Source organism: Stegostoma tigrinum, chromosome 7, assembly GCF_030684315.1.
Source record: "Stegostoma tigrinum isolate sSteTig4 chromosome 7, sSteTig4.hap1, whole genome shotgun sequence".
NCBI lineage: Eukaryota > Metazoa > Chordata > Chondrichthyes > Orectolobiformes > Stegostomatidae > Stegostoma > Stegostoma tigrinum.
Window position 1 is genome coordinate 53,686,443 of NC_081360.1, and position 15,579 is coordinate 53,702,021.

A 15,579-nucleotide genomic window follows, 5' to 3' on the forward strand; every position below is an offset into this window, starting at 1 on the left:
AGACCTTGACTATTCATCCTATCCGTACCTCTCATGATTTTATAGACTTCTACAAGGCCACCCTTTAGCCTTTGATGCTCCAGGGAGTGCTGAGATGGCTAGATTCTTGATCAGTACGAAATTTGGGGGTTAAAGGGAAAGGACGTGTGGAATGTTGGATCAAAGCAAAGTAAAAGCAGTAGTAGGTCATTTGGACCTTCCAACCCATTCCACCATTCAGTCGTCATGGCTGACCTGGTTGTGACCTCGACTCCACATTCCTGACTATCACAATTAATCTTTGTAGTGTTATTTAAGAACGTATCTACTTCCGTCTTAAAGGGATACAGTTACTCTGCATCTACCACTTACTGAGGTAGAGTTAAAAGTTAATGATGGGAGAGAAAAGAAAATTCCCATCCCAATCTTTATTGAGAAGCCCCTTCCTTTTAATAAAACAAAGAACTGCGGATGCTGGAAATTTGAAACAAAAACAGAAATTGCCGGAGAATCTCAGCAAGTCTGGCAGCATCTGTGCAGAGAGTTAATGTTTCGAGCCCAGTGAGACTACTTCAGAATGCAGAACGGTCTGAAGAAGAGTCACCAGGTTCGACCCATAAACACTGCCAGACCTGCCAAGTTTCTCCAGCAATTTCCGGGTTTTTTCCCCCTTATTTTTAAGCGATGTCGTCTCTGATCTCTTCTACAAGGCCCAATATCCTTGCAGCGTAATCTGTCAAATCCCCTCAGAATCATATAAATTTTAATGAGATTAGCCCTCATTATTCTGAACTCCAGTGGTTATAAGCCCAGCCTGTCCAACCTGTCCTTATAACATAACTCCTCCACTTAGGTGTCAGACGAGTAAACAGTCTCTGAATTGTCTCCAACATGCTTACATATTTTTGTAAATGAGACTAAAACTATACACAGTACATCAGATGTGGCCTGGCCAATATTCTAAACAACTGCAGCAAAACATGTCTGTTATTTTCCATTCCCTTTGCAGTAAACAACAATGTTCCATTTTTCTTAAGAATCATCTGTTGTTCCTTGCAAACTAAATGTTTGTAATTCATATATAGCCAGATTCTCCTTTTTCAGATTTAGATTTACTTATTTGACATATGTACTAAGTATAGAAATATGTAAATACAGCGAAAAGTGCACAAAGTCGCCATTCCCTGACAGCCTTTTGGTTTCAAAAACCAGAATTAAAAAGATTTAAACAGAGCTGAAAGGTAAACAAGAAAAAGAAAAGCCCCAAGTTCCATCTCCACAAAGGTGCAGGAGCCATTCCAACTGGCCCCGCTCTCACCGCTGCCCCCTCACCTGCCCCGCTCTCACCGTCCCCTCACCGGCCCCGCTCTCACCGCTGCCCCCTCACCGGTCCCGCTCTCACCGCTGCCCCCTCACCGGCCCTGCTGTCACTGCCTGTCCCATCACCGGCCCCGCTCTCACCGCTGCCCCCTCACCGGCCCCGCTCTCACCGCTGCCCCCTCACCGACCCCGCTCTCACCGCTGCCCCCTCACCTGCCCCGCGCTCACAGCTGCCCCCTCACTGGCCCCCGCTCTCATTGCTGCCCCCTCATCGGCCCCGCCCACACCGACTGCCCCCTCACCAGCCCCGTTGCCTCCTCACCGGCCCCGCTCTCACCGCTGCCCCCTCACCGGCCCCGCTGTCACTGCTGCCCCCTCACCGACCCCGCTCTCACTGCTGCCCCCTTCACCGGCCCCGCTCTCACCGACTGCCCCCTCACCGGTCCCGCTCTGACCACTGCCCCCTCACCAGCCCCGCTCTCACTGTCCCCTCACCGGCCCCGCTCTCACTGCTGCCCCCTCATCAGACCCGCTCTCACTCCCCACTGCTGCACCCTCACCAGCCTACTCATGCCCTCCCAAACCAGCCCTGTACCTCAGAGTTCTTGCAATCTGTCTCTATTTAAATGATTTTTTTTTAATTCATCTTGACAAAGTGGATGAATTCTCATTTTCCCTCATTAACCACATTAAACTCTGTGTACCATTTTGCCCACTGACTCAACCTATCTTTTTGCAGATTTTTATTTCCAGTTTACTTTCCTATCTAAGTTTGTGCCATCAGCAAATTTAGCAAGCATGTATTCAGCCCCTTTATCAAAGTCATTTATAAAGATCACAGATAGTTGATGTTCCAACACTGATGGTTAATCATATCATCATCACGCCTTTGCCATTAATGCCCATCTTCTGCTTCCTATTAACCAATCAGTCCTCTGTCCATGCTAAAATGTTACCCCCATTGGATGAGCTTTTCTGTTATATATTAAGCTTTGATGCGGCAATTTATCAAATTCCTTCTGAAAATTTAAGTACAGCACTGCCACTGGTTATCTGTATATTGCTTATTATTTCCTCAAAGAATTCTAACCAATCAGTCCAATTATTTTCCCTTTCATAAAACCACGAGAAGTCTGTCTGATTGCGTTAAGATTTTCTCAGTGCCCTGCTATAAGCTCTTTAACAATATCAGGGGCCATGGGTTTAAGGTGCGAGGGGCAAAGTTTAAAGGTGATATACGAGACAAGTTTTTTTTGTACATAAGGGTGGTAGGTACCTGGAACTCACTGCCAGGGGAGGTAGTGGAATCAGATACTATAGTGACTTTTAAAGGGCGTCATGAAAAATACATGAATAGGATGGGAGTAGAGGGATATGGTCCCTGGAAGAGTAGGGGGTTTTAGTTGTGACGGGCAGCATATTGGTGTGGGCTTGGAGGGTCGAAGGGCCTGCTCCTGCTCTTTACTTTTCTTTGTGGTTTGTATATTCTAGCATTTTATCTCTGACAGATGTTATTGACATTTAGTTTTCTTTCTGTCTCCCTCCTTTACTGTTTCAAATCATGTTCATTATTTTTTAATCTGGTGGGACATTTTCCAAAATTCTCTAGATTCTCAAATTAACAGCAATACATCTACTATATCAGCACACCTGAGGATCAAATTCTACTGTCTCAGGGCCAAGAGAATTGTCAGGTTTTAGTTCCAGTAGTATTCCCTGTGCCCTTTCTCCAGTTATTGTAATTGTTTTAAGCTCATCGCTCTCACGTTGACTTACATTTTTTTGGGGGTTTTATTTATATCCCATATGATGCAAAAACATCTGTTCAATTCATTGTCATTCCCTTAGTTTCTATTATTAATTCCCAGACACTGTCTCTCTTGAGAGACAGAACTCACACACAGTAGATTTATTCTTTCTATTTTTATAAACCTATAAAAAAATCTTAGCACTTATTTTTATGTTTGAGCTATCTTTCTCTAACTCTACTATCTCCCTTCTGATTAATCTTATTTTGCCATCCTTTGCTGTTATTTATAGTCTGCCCAATCTCCTGACCTGCCGCTCATTTTTATGGAATATTTGTTCTGGTTACCTTCCCAATATTTCCTGGGTAAGCTTTTGCAATCAGACACTGTGAGGCCCTGTGGAGATTGTCCCACTGGCTTCAACCTAGTTCAGGGCTTCCCAAAAGTAGGGATCAGGACCCCAAGCTGGGTCGTGAGCTGAGTTGGTAAAGCACTGAACTACCCCCTCCCATTCTCTTGATGACATGTCCCTCATGGGCCTCCTGCACTGCCACAATGATGCCACCCGAAGGTTGCAGGAACAGCAACTCATATTCCGCCTGGGAACCCTGCAGCCATATGGTATCAATGTGGACTTCACCAGTTTCAAAATCTCCCCTTCCCCCACTGCATCCCTCAACCAGCCCAGTTCATCCCCTCCCCCCACTGCACCACACAACCAGCCCAGCTCTTCCCCTCTACCCACTGCATCCCAAAACCAGTCCAACCTGTCTCTGCCTCCCTAACCGGTTCTTCCTCTCACCCATCCCTTCCTCCCACCCCAAGCCGCACCCCCAGCTACCTACTAACCTCATCCCACCTCCTTGACCTGTCCGTCTTCCCTGGACTGACCTATCCCCTCCCTACCTCCCCACCTACACCCTCTCCACCTATCTTCTTTACTCTCCATCTTCGGTCCGCCTCCCCCTCTCTCCCTATTTATTCCAGTTCCCTCCCCCCATCCCCCTCTCTGATGAAGGGTCTAGGCCCGAAACGTCAGCTTTTGTGCTCCTGAGATGCTGCTTGGCCTGCTGTGTTCATCCAGCCTCACATTTTATTAACTACACAATCTTCCAGCTTCTGTCCCTCACAAGATTCAAACTGAGATTAAGTCTCATCCACCTCCTATCTGGTCAGTGGTGCCAGTAGGGTTTTATTCTGCTTCTGGTGCAGATCTTTCACTTTGGCTAACTTTTCTCAGTGATCTGCAAATCTCATAACGTCCAAACTGCAATTTGCATTGAGCAAACACCAAGCTGAACTGAAACTGGGGAGACTCCCTAAACTCCACCAATCTTCATAAGGATCTGGCCAGCTCTGGGTTAAATTAGTTACCTTCACTTGTAATTTATTTTTTGATTTGATGATGTAACAGAATGTTACAGAATGTTTTAAACCTGGCTTAGTTCTAGTTTTTCAAACAACACTGTCTGGTCTGGATTGTCAGTCCTGCGAACGGTGCAGACACCCCTGGCCTTGTGATTCAGCACAACCGAGTGCCTCTCTTCAGTGACCAAAATGGTGGATGAGCCGAGAAATTGGAAGTCCTACCCTCACTCACTTTTGTGCGAGTGGAAAATGGGGCAGGTTGCGTTTTATGCCTGTGTGGTTCACAAAGGCAGTTGGTCATTTAAGTCAGCAGCTATCTCAATGCAAGTCAGATGCTGGTAGCCCAAATATATGAGGTCTGTAGTGTGCATAGTAGATCCAATACAGAAAAATCAGGGCCAAAGTGATAACTTGATGGCCGTCTTCAGATAAATGACAGTATTTTCTTCCTTGACAACCTTAAGTTGTTCAAAAGGCCAAAAATAAAATGCTGGGTCACCGTGTGCATTAACTAATTCTATGGATACGAATAAACCTATACCTGTCAATTATTTGATGGATTTGTGACCTTAAGGGAAGCAATTAGCCCGAAATATAAAGCTATCTGGCCTCTAATTATTGCAAGCTAAAATTCCTCAATCTGTAAGAAACAAAATTATTGACAAAATCCTGCATCTGTGGTCATTTCAAATCTGGCATTAATTGTGGAATTTATCGTATGATTTCCCCAATTCATTTAATAATTTAGTAGAAGAATCTCCAAGGCTCCATTTTGTGTGGTACTTTGCGATGATGTCCGGGGACCAATTACTGGTTGGTTGTGTTTGGACTAGTAGTAGTCAGCGGTAAAGACTGAGCCACAAATGAGTCTCAGCAGAATTGGGTCATTTCTCTCATGTCAAAATGTAGTTTAGCACATCTCAGTAACTAAATACAGGTAGCATTGTGAGCACTTAGCTCAAGTAGTTAGAATGTGGTGCCAATAAAACCACGGTTCAATCTGCATGCTGATTTCCATGTCAGCTCTTAATTCAGGTCACTTTGAGGCAGTGGTAGTGACCTTACTTCTGAGCCAGATAGGCCTGAGTTAAAGTCCCAACCGTTCTCGAGATGTGTCATAACATTTCTGAACAAGTTGTTTCAAATATCCATGGAGGCTATGTTGAATCTTAGACATATTAGCAATTACTAACAGGAGGTAGAAAAGACCTCATCAAGAAACTCTATCAGACTCCAACTGAATTTTAACTTGGACACTGTGATACATCATCAGAATGGGCAGAGCCCAACATAGCTCAAATGTTAATTCTTTCAGAAGCATTACCATTTATAACAGTGTTTCAGAAATGTTAGGGCCCTGGGTACTGATGTAGAACAGAGAAACATAGGGGTTCAGGTACATAATTACTTGAAATTTGCATCGCAATTAGACAGGGTGGTTAAGAAGGTGTTTAATGCGGCCCCTTTCCCTGCCACTGCATGAAGTACTGCTCCTGCTCCTATATCTCCCCCCAATCTCCATTCAAGGTCCTAAACAATTATTCCAAATCCAGCAGAGATTCACTTGCACATATCCTAATTAAGATAAGGGTATGACATATTTTGAAATGGATAAAAGAGCAAGGAAAAAATTAGATGAAAATTGGATACTTCACCATGTGATACCCCAATCAGGAGGCCACCATATTTTTTTTCTCGAATCCCAGATGCAAAGGTGTAGGATTGCAAAAAAGAACTTTATGTTCCAAGATTTAGACAAAATGATCAGTGGGACATGCTAGTCCTTAAACAAAATACCACAGATACTGGAAATCTGAAATATGAACTCAGCAGGTCTCACAGCATCTGTGGGGAGAGAAACAGAGTTAACATTTTGAGTCCAATATATCACTTGTTCAAAACTGAAAGGAGCTGGAAAATTAATGTTTTTAATACTGTCAACAGAGGATGAGGGGCAGCAAGTGGATAACATTGTGATGGTGACTAGAGCAGAAGTCCAAGGGATTGCTGATGGAGTAAAGGAGATTTAAAATGAGTGTAAATGATAGGCATGGGTAGGAGAAATGACTTCACTCTGCTGTGAGCGAGGTCCTGGACAAGCTACAGTGTTCTGATGCGGAATAACATGAGCTACAGGAACAAAGCTTTACTTTTCATTCAGGCACTTTACAACCTGTAGGGCTCAATATTCAATTCCACTTCTGAATGGATGCATTTTCTTCATATCATCTTGTATAATTAGATATTGGTTAGAGTATGTGCACTCCTGCATAAAATGTGTTAGAACTTCTATGGGACACGCTCAACATTTTGATATCAAAGTGAATATGCAATCAGCCATAAATTTGTAACAAGGGTGCAGCTTGAAATTTTTATCAAATGTTCCAATGCATTTTGACTATCATTGCATTTGTGTTTTCTTTTTCCTCAATCTGTTGTTTCAACATGGGGTGCAATAAGACTCCTGACTGTTTCTCTCCAGTTTTCCTTGATTAATGATGCCTCACTTGTGATCTACTTGCTCAGTATTTCAGAATGCCTCCACTTTTGTTTCTGCCTAATGATTGTGTTATGATGTTATAAAGCTAAGAGAATAAAAGAGAATAAGCAAATTGAGCAATGACTGTAAAGAAAATCTAACTTAGAGGTGCATTGGAATAGAGGGTTTATGTTATGTAAACTATTAAAAATTGGATAATTACAGTTTCATTGAATATAACATACAGTTGTAATCATGAATAACCCAAGGAAGTACCTTTCTGCATTTGGAGAAAATCTAAGGTAACCGCAGATATAGAGTCAAATTTTTCCTTTTATAATGCAATGTCTGTGTGTGCCAGATCTCTGTGATCTGCTTTAAAAATAGACATTGACAGATCGTATGTAGTGCAGGCTAACGTGGACAAATTGTGTTTCCTGGAGATTGTGTATTTTTAACCATAACAATTTTTCAGAGCCGTTTTACTTAAACAAGCATCACTAAAAACTCACCAGTCCATCTGTGCATGTAATGGACGTACACATGTTGAATTAAACATTTGGTTTGTCTACTCTTCAGTTCTGAGATCACAGACAATCGATCTCTTAAACTCTTGGTCCCTGACCTCCTATTCCTGAGCTAAATGATTCATGATCTTCCTTCCTCCTGATTCCAGCTTCCCTAACCAACTAACCCAAGATTCCTGACCACCTCCCCACCCAATCTCTTGACATGTCTACAAGTTCCCATAAAACTATAAGATAAAACAACGATAACCTGCATTTATAGAATACCTTTAATGTAGTAGATCATCCCAAGTATATTTTCAGGAGTTTTATAAACCAAAATTTGACACATAATAAAATATTAGGCCAGGCAACTAAAATCTTGGACCAATGAAGGCACATGTTGAAGAGCACCTTTAAAGGAAAAGAAAGAAGTAGAAGGGCAGATGTTTAGGATAGGGAATCAATGCAGGTGAAGGCGCGCCTCACCAATGGCCACAACAATTAAATCCACGGTTGCTCAACATGTCAGAATTAGAGTGGTATATATATCTGAGTGATTCAGAGGGCTGGAGGAGATTACAGAAATAGAATGGGACACGGACATGGAGAGACATGAAAATGAGAATGTGTGTTCTAAGATTGAGGCACAGCTTAACAGGGAACCAAAGAAGGAGCAAGTTGTATAACAATGGGACTTTGCAATTTAGAAGGTGGCCAGCAGAGTTTGGAATGAGTTCAAGTTTATAGATTGTGAAACATGGTAAACCAGCCAGACGAACATTGGAAATCTAGAGGTAACAAAGGCACACATGTTTGTTTTTGCAGCACATAAACGGAGATTTGGGCAATGTCGTGGAGGTAGAGCTAAATGGACTTGATGATGGAGTGGATTTGCAATTGGAAGTTTAGTATGTAAGCACGTAGCAATAGGAAAAGACCAATTAATTGCTTACCCGTGTTCCAGCATTCACATTTGATTGCACATAAGTAGAGTGGCAAAGGTTCCTGTCAATTTTATTGACTATAAAACATAACTGCTAACTGCCTTGGTCTTTTTTGTGTCCAGCAAAACCTGGGCCTTAGGCATTTTCTATGAATATAAATGCATTTGTTCTGTTTTCAAAAAAACTTCCTCTTTTGGTTTGGTTGTACATTTTGTGCAACATGTCTTGTATAGTTTTTAAATTCACTCTTCAATTTAAGGAACATGAAGTTAATCTAACTTTGAGATCATCTTATTTGTTATGGAGCAGTCTTGTTTTCCTTATTTTTAGTAAGAATGTGCAAGCCACACAAAAAAGATATTCAGCAGTCTGTATAAGTTACAAACTGATCTTCTTCCATTAATTCAAATTTCATTACATAAAGTCCTGAACTGGCATTTTTTTCAAAAATGATTTTAAACTTGTTTCACTTTGACCTCCCCAAATTCCTTTGCTTTAGGCACCAACAGGAAGCTTTCCCCCACGTTCTGGTCACATGAAGCAGTTTATTCAGTACAATAGTGCTTGCCAGAAGTAAATTGGATAGTTCCGCTATTGAGTGCAAGAATATTTTTGTAGTTCACAGCAATTCACTTGAATGATTTAGTTGAACCCATGCAGGGCAAGGGGGTCATTACAAATAGCAGATGGCCCTGTTTTCAGATGCAAACAAGAATGTAAAATGAATTACAACCATGTAATGAAAGTGTTGTGAGTTTGAGCTACGACCGATCGTTTTAAATGTAGGAGGGCTAAAACCGAATTCTAGTACGGATGCAAAATGGGCAGAAGCAGAGGCCAACGAAAATGGAAAAATAAGGATGCAATCAAGATGGTACATTCAGAAAATGGTTTCCTCATTCAAAGACACATGGCCGACATTTGTTTTAAAATCAGGACATTACACAAATGAAAGACTTTGCTATTTAATGTTAATGCACATATTTCTGGAGGTATTCCAGATGATTTAAGAACATGACATGACCAGTTTAATTCTTGAGCAGCTGCCTAAGCCCTGATTGTTTTTCGGACCTGTGAGCAAAGTATCGCAACAGTAAAAGACCAGTCACCTCATTCTGTCTCATATATGAACCTTTTAATGAATCACATTCTTGATATAGACAGGTTGAGGCTAGAAGACAACAGCTGAGCAGAACTCAGTGATTTAATGATGATGGAACCAGGGGTTTTAAAGGTGAAACTAAAAAACAGAAAGTGTTTGCAAAACTCAGCATGTCTGGCAGCATCTGTAGAGAGAAAAACAGTGTGGTTTGGTATTAAATATGACGTGTGGCAACATGAGATGAACCATGATTATGTTATAGGCATTCAAAGATGCAAACTGAAAGATCACACAAGCATGTTTACGTATGAGATGCTCACGTATGTCATGTCAAATCCTGTATACAAATTGACTCCTTACGATCACTCAAGCAGTGTGGACGCATGAGTATAGGAGATCTCTTGATGCAATGGCACGGTCCCTGCCTCTGGTTCAACAGCTGCCATTTCAAGCCCCACTTTGGGACACAATGACCATGTGTCATTTCATGGCCAAACTCATTGATTATAAGCCTATAAATTTGGCTACATCAATGGCAGGCAGTAGGAGTCGGTGAGCGTTCTCAACAACCAGAACCATGTGGTAGCTGCGGATCAACAGGCTCCGTGTACAGATTCTCACCATGATCAAGGGTCATCTTAATTCCCAGGGCCTACCACACGCGTGCACACCCAAGACACTGGCTTCAAGTTTACAGTAATAATGGCATCTGGTGAGGGACAACCATTCTGTGAAGAACACGGTTGTCTGTGTTCAATGGTTACACAGCTGATCGCAGAAGTATGTAAATGCCCCTGTGCAGTGATCCATGGATAAGAGCAGTATAAATATATTGCAAAAGGCTAATAGAAAATGGGACTTTACCTCAAGAGAACTGGGATACAAAGTGGGAGCGCTGATGGATGTTACTAATGTGTATTTCCGAAAGAATTTGATCAAGTTCCAAGTAAGAGGCTTCTACAAAAGAGAACCCATGGAATCAGAAGTAAAATATTGACATGGATTGGCTGTTGGTTAAGATATATGAGGCAGCTTGTGAATACTAGGTATTGTCTTCAGTTGACAGGAACCCAGGTGCCTGTACTTAGCCCTGAGTTTTTCATTATAAGTGACTTTGGCTGAAGGAGTAGAGAGCCATACAATCAAATTCACTGACAGCAATAAGTTAAGTAACACAATAAATGTTATATATTACAAGAACAGGAAGCACAGTCTAGGCTTATATTCTCTTGAGTATAGAAGATTAAGGAGTGATCTAATCAAGGTGTTTAAAATGATGAAAGGATTTGATGGGGTAGGCAGGCACCATAATTTGGAGATCAAGAGATACTCATTCCTCTATTGGGAGAATCCAGAACAAACACACATCATGTCATTATGACTGTTCAGAAGTGATATCAGGAAGCAATGAAGTGTAGTGGAAATCTGCAACTGTCTCCAACAGCTGCTGAAACTGAGTAAATTGAGAATTTAAAGCTGAATGTCAATTTTTTTATTATGAGGCAAAGATATTAAGATTTATAGAACCAAGGTGCGAATGTGGAATTAATGTGCACATCAATCAGGATCTGTTGGAATAACCAAACTGGCTTGAGTGATTGAATGGCTATTCTTATTCCTGTGCTGCTATCTGTGAGTAGAGATTGGGCTATTTTAAATTTGCATGGATCACAGAAGAGGAACTTCATGTTCTTCTGAGTTCTTCAGTATTTTAATAGGAATATCTTAGAAACGGAGGAAATTATAGAGAGTTTGCTCAAGAAAGAGGCGGTCAAAGCAATGCAACATGGACCTTCCTCTTGGGTCTAATGCAGACAACTGAAAGTGATAGAACTTAAAGGATTTGCAGGCTGATCATCTTCCAGAAGAAAGCTGCAGGCCGTAGAGAGAGATTGGAAGAATTTTACCCTTTCACCTTGTAAACAATTTTAAAAGCTCATATTCTGAAACAGTGTGTTCAGACACTCAGCAGATCATGGATGTTTGGGAAGTAGATAATGCACTTAATTGTTCATGGAGGAGAATGAGCTTTGTCAACACATCCTGGTGAGATGTGATGGTAATTTAATGAAACAGCTACATGATATTGTTCGAGGATCGTGTTTTATGGTTCCTTTTATTCTGTTTAATCCACAGATACGCCCATTCAGTACGCTCACAGCTCATTTGAAAATGATGTCGCAAAACTCTACATACAAGATGCTTTGCCAGAAGATGATGCTATTTATACCTGTGTAGCAGAAAACAAATTTGGAAGGACATCTTGCTGTGCTAAAGTGACAGTAAAAGGTAAGACAACCATTAAAATCCATACGTAAAGATGCAAACTCATGAACTATTTCTCTTGAGCATTCCTTATGAGAGTAGTTCGACCGTCATCCTGTTATTCAGCTTCCTTTAATGGTTCAATTCTGCTCAAGCATTGGTCCAGAATTTTCTGAAGTGTGACAAATTGCTCCATAGGTTAGAGTTTATTCCTGATCTCTCAGCTGGAAAAACCCCTGTCTTGTAAATTTCTGGATGTGCAAGTATTAGCATGGCCAGAACAGCAAAATGAACCTCCGGGAACAATGGAAGGAGCAAATTTGGTCAATTCACAATTCATTGTGAGCATTGTCTCAATGTGATGAACTATTTATGCATAAAAAAATGTTATGTGCATTAAACCTGCTTAAATTGTCTATGAAGTTAGGCACTGAGTATTTTGTGTAGTTTAGTTTTGGAATTGCCTTCAAATTTTGCAAAAAGATCTCATTGCTCATAGTCTTGGATTTCTTAGTTGCTTGCATTGAAAGTGGAGATAGGTAAACCATTGCCAAGTCTTGCATTAGTCATCATTCATTGTGTGTGTTGCATCAGCATGTTAATTTTCCATTTGGGGAAAAGCCTAATTTTAGTTGATATTCCTGCAAGTTGTAGAGAGGAAAAATCAGAAACTTCATTAACAAGAAATCACAAAGGAAAAAATACATTCTACTACTGCAAGATACAATGCAATGCACTGAAAGGCAGCATTGACTGATCCTTCTTTTTACATTTGCTACTCCTTTTCTTTTAGTCTTCCTCATTTACGCATTAATTTAAACATGTAAATATTTTAAAGTTTTTGCATTGCAACAGCAGCTTAAACAAACTAAGCGCTAAGCTTGTTACCAAACTTACCAAAGACTGTATTTAGAGGTTTTGTATGTTTTAGCTTGGTTGTACTGCTCAGTAACTTAAAGTGTACCTTTTTACATAAACTTGCAAAAACACATCCCACTGACTGAGGTCAAAGCTGAAAACCTTTTGAGTGTAGATAAAAAAAATACCTTGTTTATCATTTGAAATTTTTTTATGCTTATTTATAGTTATAGTTTTCTGGCAGCCTGCGTCAGCTTCAAATCTCCAAAAACCGAAGATTTTCACAATGCCAGCACTTTTCCACACAATGGGCTGAATCTTACAATTTTTAACCAAGAGCCAGTTGGGTTGAGTTTTTTGGAGGAGTTTTCACTGCAAGGCCTAGAGAATTTACTTGCCACATCTTTCCAAACTTCTCTCATTTACAACCTACCCCAACCCAGTGCTCCTTTTCCTCCAGACGACTGACGCTGCAGTGTGCCAACAGTCTCAGATCAGGCTGGCATGGCTTAGTGTTATGGCCTTCACTCCTAGTCCTGGAACAAGAGGATGCCCTACCTGTACATCATTCAGAAAACTATTCCACATATTTTTATTTTTCTGACCTGAGCAGATAACTTCAAAGTTGTTCACTACAATACGTTCACAACAAATTTTTGCAATCAATGTAATATTATATTAAATTTCTGCAAATATAAACATATTAGTTTGATTTCACTGCAAGGAGAGACACAATGCCAAAACATTTTATCCTGCATTCAATAGGGTAAATGCAAGAGTATCAAATCATCACAACAATTTATACACTGGGAAAAAAGTTGTTGTTTGGATGAGGTATTGCCATGAAGAAAAGGCTCCTGAAGTTCCAGGGTAATTCAAATAGGCACAAAGCTTGAACATTTCGTTACAGAAAACTGGTCCCTACATGTGCTTGTCTGTCATTTCTGACAAGTACTAAGCGGAGGAAAAGAAACTAACAAGTGTAAATGAGCTTTATTACAAGCTTCACTGCTATTGGTTGTTAGTGTAGCTTTAAGTGTACTCAAGATTGTTTGTTATGTGCTGTGGATTCACAAAATGACATCGAACAGTGGAAGTTTTGGACTGCAGTTTCGCAAGTGCTGAATGTTTGTTTATGGTCTGAACACTGCCCATTACAAGCAACTGAAACAATATAAACAATATGCTACTTGTCTGCATCAGTTGGGATATATAGCTTAAGTACTTGGCATTGTACGAGCACTGAAATTCACATATGACATTGCTTAATTGTGTGATATGCAGACCTTTATGGACTGATGGCATTATTCTATTCGTGCAAAGTATCACATGGGTAGCAGCATGAAAGAGTTTCATCAACCTGTTGCTCAAACTGTTTTGAGATGCTTTGCCTTTGTGGAGTAAACTGAGGTTGACCAGGCACTTTTCAGGACTTTGGCCTACTTGTACATTTGCATGTTGCACTGTGAAGAATGATCTGGTCAGGATAGACATTGTCCTGCATGATAGCGTTAACATTCACAATGTATTTTCCATATGAAGCTTGCAGGGTGAACAAATGGTTAGGGCCCAATTTGCAAGGTTGCTAGTAAGGTCAATTTACAGCATGTCAAACAACACAAATCCCAATCTGTATGTTTTCAGGTGAAGGTAGACATGTGACAGACCAGCGTGCAGAACCCGTAACCAGATTTCTCCACGAGCACATCAAAGAAAGGGAGCTCATTAGTTTGTTTTATTTCCAAAGTGAATTTGACCAAGGGAAGGAGTGTATTATTAAGCTGTGCTACAGCTTCAGTGATCATGAATGTACCATCTATGCATCAGAAATGTTTGGAAGATTCAAGGGTGGAGCACATTCCATAAAAAATATATTTAGTGTGAAAACTGCAAAAAGTGTTAGCTAGACTGGAACAAGAGGGGATTTCTTGGCAACACCATCTCTTTAGGCATACATAGTGTCAATAAAATTGAACTTAACTGTGTGAGCTACTAAGTTCATTATTTTTATGAGTAAGTATTGAGAAAATGATCGCATATCTATATTGCAACGTTGCTGTAGACTGACATTTTGAATGTACCTCCCTGAATATTGCATGTGTGCCCATATTGCCACGTGCATATATCTAAAGTGCACCTAACTGTGGAAGAGAGCTGTAACCTCGGCAAATCCTGTTACTGTGACTGTGGTGCACTGTCTGTCTTAAAAGGAAAACTGTGCCACCCTGGCAAAAGAGTATTGGTTACCGTAAATTCTGTCAGCTACAAAACCTTGAAATGACTCACCAGGAAGGAGCGCTGTCATGCTTGAAGCCATTGAGAGAGTATGCATCTGGCATCTCTTGCCTGTAGTCGCAGAAAGATGTACAACTCAGCTACTATCTCTCAGGTAAGACTCCCTGATGTTACCCATCAATTATATTCAGGGAATTATCCTGTGTACCTTTGGGTGGGCATTGCCTTATTCTTTAAAATCTCTGCCTTGCAGATACTTGGTGTCATGGTTCTTCCTGCCCTCAGATCTGTGCGCCAGTGGCTGCAGGATTTCAGCTGCTGATGCTATTGCTGCACTGTCCACCAGTGTACTAAAGGCAGTGCATGCCCATGATGTGTAAGAGAACAACTTGACTGCTGAAGACTTGGAGGCTGAAATAAAGATCTGTTGGTGGCAGATCTGTAGCTGTGCTGGCTGTTACCTGCAGTAACTGCTCCTTGCACATCTCCTTCCCTGGCAGAGAATGCCTTGGTTTTGCAGTTTTAAAAACTCAGAAAACTGCTTGAAAAAAGTTGCTCCCTTCCAATCCTGTCCTCTTCCCAACCTGGCAGAGAGGCCACACCCTTGATTGAGGAGACATGTTTTGTTAGAGGATAACAGGAAAGAAAAGTAGTGAGCATTAGGATGAGCAATTTTTATTTACTGTTTTTGATGGTGACGCTCCTATGATGGGACTGCAAATACATTTTGTACACTGGATCTACTCTACTCCAAAAGGCCTCTTGAAAATGC

At 41.0% G+C, this 15,579-nt stretch overlaps 1 protein-coding gene across 4 annotated transcripts in view; it reads left to right on the plus strand.

Annotated features, from left to right (window-relative positions):
• Nucleotides 1-15,579, plus strand: part of LOC125454051 (myosin light chain kinase, smooth muscle-like) — a 399,944-nt gene that overhangs the window by 213,848 nt on the left and 170,517 nt on the right. For all 4 annotated transcript variants that reach the window (XM_059647275.1, XM_048534324.2, XM_048534323.2 and 1 more), the window contains one exon: nt 11,586-11,738. In XM_059647275.1, coding sequence (XP_059503258.1) covers nt 11,586-11,738 — 153 coding nt within the window. The remainder of the gene's footprint in view (nt 1-11,585; nt 11,739-15,579) is intronic.